Below are 4574 nucleotides of genomic sequence, written 5' to 3'. Positions count from 1 at the left end.
AAGACTATTAACAACGCAACGCATCTTTGCTTTTGTGCGTGGAGTTCTTCTCCGTGGATCCCATGACGGGGTTTTCATTCAAGACCTCGTGTTCTTTAGTCCTGAGAACCCATAGGTAACGAGGTTGAGTCGTGACTCCTGCTCATCATGAATCATAATAGTCCTCAATTTTGGAAATTGGTCAATGGTCACTGTTTGCTGTTTGGAAGTTGGAAACTTGGAGAGCCGCTTTGAGAAACCGAGTCTACGCGGCGCAGCAGACGTCAAGCCGAGCCATTCAATACATTGCTATACTTTTGCTGCGCGAGGTTGGTCTGGTCGCCATAACCACAGCGTCGTCATTACGGAAAACATTCTCAACGGCGATCTCCCCCGCCCCCCCTCCCTCTCTCGTTCACACACACACGCACACACACACAGTGCACCCTCCCACACACGCGAGTCGCGACCACTTCTTTGGAAGTTCAGAAAGGCAATCGAATTAAATAAGGCCAAATGGGCAGGTAGCAGACAGACAGTTCCTTCTCCCTCTCACAGTCTCACCTTCTCTACCTCTCTCTTGTACAGAAACTATCGACGCTAAGAAGGGGTTTGAGACCAGATCTCATCAGCAGTAATTATGAGTTGCTTCCATTGTTCTTACCCAGAAAGGAAAGGTGGTTACTTCAAGCATAGGTTCACCTGGAATTTCTTCAGCCAAAGCTCCTCTGCTTCTACTCTGGAGGCCAAGAAGTCTTCTCCGGCGTCACAAACAGGACCTTGTGCTGTGTCAGAGCCCATACCCGCAGGTAGATTAGAAGGCCCATTTCTGCCCTTGCCTCAGAGCTCCTCACAAAGGCCTCCTGATCTCAGGGTTTTTACATATGTGGAGCTCCGTGCTGCCACTAAGAACTTCTCTTGCACAAATCTACTGGGTGAGGGCGGCTTTGGTTGTGTCTACAAGGGCATTCTTAAGCGTCGCAACCTGAATGAAGAGGACATGGAGGTTGCAGTCAAGCAGCTCAACCTGAAAGGGCAACAGGTACTTATTATAATCTTGTTTTACCTTGGTCAGCATGATGTGATGCATGCAGATGACATGGTCCATTCTAATAAAAAAAATTCTGTTCATGTGTCTGCACAAAATCATGGAATCTCTCTGGTAGGCAGCTGTTGTAGCTATGTTTGGTTGAGGTATTTTGCTTGCTCTTGAACACAATCAATATTTGTGAATGGGTTGAAGTGTTTTTAAACATTTCAAGCTGCATCCTTTTTTATGTGTGTGGCCTGTTGGGTGGCTCTTGTTCCTGTAGTGTATCTGTGTGCAAGGTAAGCTTATCCTTGCGAATGTCTGCACTCTCATGAATGGCAAGGACCATCTTACATCCCTTGTAAGGGCTAGGTGAAGTTCGATTTCTTATACTTTGCAATATTGTTCAGGGCCATAAGGAGTGGCTGGCAGAAGTTCGCTACCTTGGGCTAGTGGAGCATCCAAATCTTGTGAAGTTGGTGGGATATTGTGCAGAAGATGATGAGAGGGGAATTCAGCGCTTGCTTGTTTATGAATACATGCCAAACAAGAGCCTTGAAGACCATCTCTTTCGAAAAGTTCAGTCAGTGCTGTCATGGCAACAGAGGCTGTCTTTGATGCTAGGTGCTGCCCGTGGTCTGGCGTACTTACATGAGGAGATAGATGACATGCAGGCAAGCAGTTAGATAATTCTTTGAATTATTCTTATTTGATTATGGTTTCCCTGAATGAACAAATGTGCTGCTTTTCTTGGATGTCTGTGAAAATTAAATTACCTTACTCTAGGGAGATGATAGCTTTTCTAGGAGCCCACATTCAATCAAGACTACCCTGGCTAATCTTTGCATTTGAGGAAGAGAGTACTCCTTACACGGAAGCATACATTTACAAATTTCAAGTACCTCGGGATATGTTTCTGTTATGGATATTTATCTGTAGAGTAACGCCACTTTGTGTCTCAGAGTAGTAGGCCTTGGACAGGTGTGCATTTCTACATCTGTAATCAGGCTTTGGCAGGCACATGTGAATGACCTTTATGAGCTGATTTTGTTCAGACATTCTTGCATATGTGCTGGAAAAAAAATAAATTATTTCATCAGCAATCCTTCATTTGCATACTCAGAGCTAGAGTTGATGGCAGCCATGCCTATTTTTCTTAACCAAGTAATCATTGCTCGAGGTGCATTGTCAGGTTATCTTCCGGGACTTCAAGACCTCAAATGTGCTACTTGATGCGGATTTCACTCCAAAACTTTCTGACTTTGGGCTAGCTAGGCAGGGCCCAGAAATGGGTGCGACTCATGTGTCCACTGCGGTAAGTCAATTGAATTGTTTTGATTTGTGTATATCATTTTGTTTTCAGTGTGGAGGGGACTGTAGTTGATGGCATACATGTGGAAATGGCTGATGTGATGACTTGCATTTGAAGGTAGTTGGGACCTTGGGATATGCCGCTCCAGAGTACATCCAGACTGGTCATCTGACATCGAAGAGTGATGTATGGAGCTTTGGAGTGGTTTTGCTTGAAATACTCACAGGAAGAAGAGCCTTGGATCGAAATCGTCCAAAGCACGAGCAGCAATTGATTGACTGGGTGAAACCTAAACTGCATGGAAACAAGAGAATTCGATTGATTATGGATCCAAGGTTAGAGGGAGAATATTTCTTACTACAGGCTCAGAAAATTGCTTCTTTGGCATTTCAATGTCTCGGGAAGCATGCGCGCACACGCCCATTAATGAGTTCTGTGGTTAAAAGTCTCAATGAGATAGTTGACCTTGTTGATTCTAGTCATTTGCAACCTGATGATCAGAATAGTCTGTCAAGTCAAAGGTCAAGAGGCAGGGTGGATGTGATCACAGCCACAAAGGATCTAGAGAATGCAAAGAAGAGGAAACTATTATACAAGGATGTGATGAGTTTGAAGAGCAGAGAAGAGGCACGAGATATGTGGAGGGTTTGGACACCTAAACCAATTGCAACGTAAATCACGATGCTGTAAGTGCACCTGGCAAATACATAACACTCTAGAGTGTTAGTGAAGGGAGTTGTACAGAGCTTTTACATTGATGATGGGTACTGTGTAGTTTAATCTGCATTTGAGGTATAAGTGTTACTTTAAGGTCACCAAAAATCTCACATACTCATGAACATGAAGCCTTGTTCAGAACAAACATTGTGTATACTGATAGTGTTTCTAGCAAGTAAGCTTGAAGCTCAAATGTGAGATCAAGTTATTAGCTTTACGAAAATGGATCATCTTGCTGTAAGATTCTATACAAGCTGAGGCGCTCGATTTTGTCCAATTTTTGGGTGATTTAACCATGCCTACTGGAGGAGGTGCTTTGATGTAAATTTCATACAGCCCAAGTGGTGGTTGGTGCCTTGATGTACATCTCATACAGCTAAGTGATAATATGTTGTGTATGAAGGGTTTATATGCTACTTTCCTTGATTTTAAGGTTGCTTTGAGCAGAGTGCTGATCAAACTATAAAACATGAGGGCTTGAGGCTGTGCTGCTGAACACAGTGGCTGAGCTAGTGTATGGTTTGCTTGCCAGATTATTTGCAGTGTGAGATGTTCTTGTGATGGTGTCACCAATCTATGGCATGGAAAGGTTGCAGAATAATTAATGTTTGAGCTGGTAACCAATGGCGTAGCTCATTGGCCAATGCAATCTGATGTTTTCGGGAAGTACAGAATTTGAGAGATACGGCTATGTCATGGGAAAATACATGGGAAAATAAGTCATGCCTGGTAGAGGAAAGATTTGCTGAGGTTGATGACTGGAGTGCAAGCAAAACAAAGATGGAGGAGGCCCTAGTCATGTTAGAGGGAGGTGTCTTGGGACTTAAGATTGATCATTTACACAGTTGCTTTCTAACCCATTGCTGCCCATTGCTGAATATGGAGAATAATATTTCCTCCGAGGTCATTATAAGTTGTTTGCAGAAAAAATATCATTCTGTTGGATTAATAGCAAAATGAGTAGATGGGGTTTTGTGCTCCTCCCCTTCCATAGCAGAGTTATTGTGATCAATGATTACACGATTCCTTATATTTCATTTGTGTCTCCACTGCTAAAACTGAGAAAATTCAATTGAAAAGAATTTTTGAAATAGTTCTTGTGGAAGAGAAATACTAAAGCCACTAACTACCCTTCACCAATGGGGAAATGGAAATGGATAGTGAAGACCTAAGAAGTAAGGTGACATTGGGACCATTGACCCCATGTTGCATCTAGAGGAACCGTGTGCCAAACTAGTTGTCTAGTTGATGAACCAAAAGTAGGAATGGACCATCATGGCTTGGGATATGATAGACAAAGCAGAGCTTTCCTCTAAAGTGGACTCATGGAAGGAGGCCACAATGCACAATATTGGTGCCTTCTTTGGACTTTCATTAAGCTTGGCGGTAGCACAAGAGAACTAGTTCAAAAGTGTAACAAAGCAGCGTCAACCTTGGAGTAGGGGGATGTGGGACGGGTGTCTAACTTCACTCCTATCTTATTGTAAACATAGCAAGAGCCATAAATATAATTGTCAATCTATGGCACGAAACTGA

The 4574-nt window shown here is 43.1% G+C and overlaps 1 protein-coding gene across 2 annotated transcripts; it reads left to right on the top strand.

Moving 5' to 3' along the window:
- The first annotated feature begins 225 nt into the window (after window positions 1-225).
- Window positions 226-3436, top strand: LOC147462083 (serine/threonine-protein kinase PCRK1-like). 2 transcript variants are annotated; one of them, XM_086509527.1, is made up of 4 exons: window positions 232-1021; window positions 1420-1683; window positions 2202-2324; window positions 2439-3436. In XM_086509527.1, exons 1-4 carry the CDS (start codon window positions 620-622, stop codon window positions 2994-2996), a joined length of 1347 nt encoding a protein of 448 aa, XP_086365653.1. In that variant the 5' UTR covers window positions 232-619; the 3' UTR covers window positions 2997-3436. The 2 variants fall into 2 exon arrangements, with proteins under 2 accessions (XP_086365654.1, XP_086365653.1); XM_086509528.1 differs by lacking the exon at window positions 1420-1683 and having other exon boundaries at window positions 226-1021.
- The last annotated feature ends 1138 nt before the right edge of the window (window positions 3437-4574 follow it).

The sequence above is a fragment of the Adiantum capillus-veneris genome, chromosome 3, assembly GCF_014529385.1.
Source record: "Adiantum capillus-veneris isolate H3 chromosome 3, ASM1452938v2, whole genome shotgun sequence".
NCBI lineage: Eukaryota > Viridiplantae > Streptophyta > Polypodiopsida > Polypodiales > Pteridaceae > Adiantum > Adiantum capillus-veneris.
The sequence above is the reverse complement of the archived record's forward strand: the minus strand, read 5'-3'. Positions and strand labels throughout refer to the sequence as shown.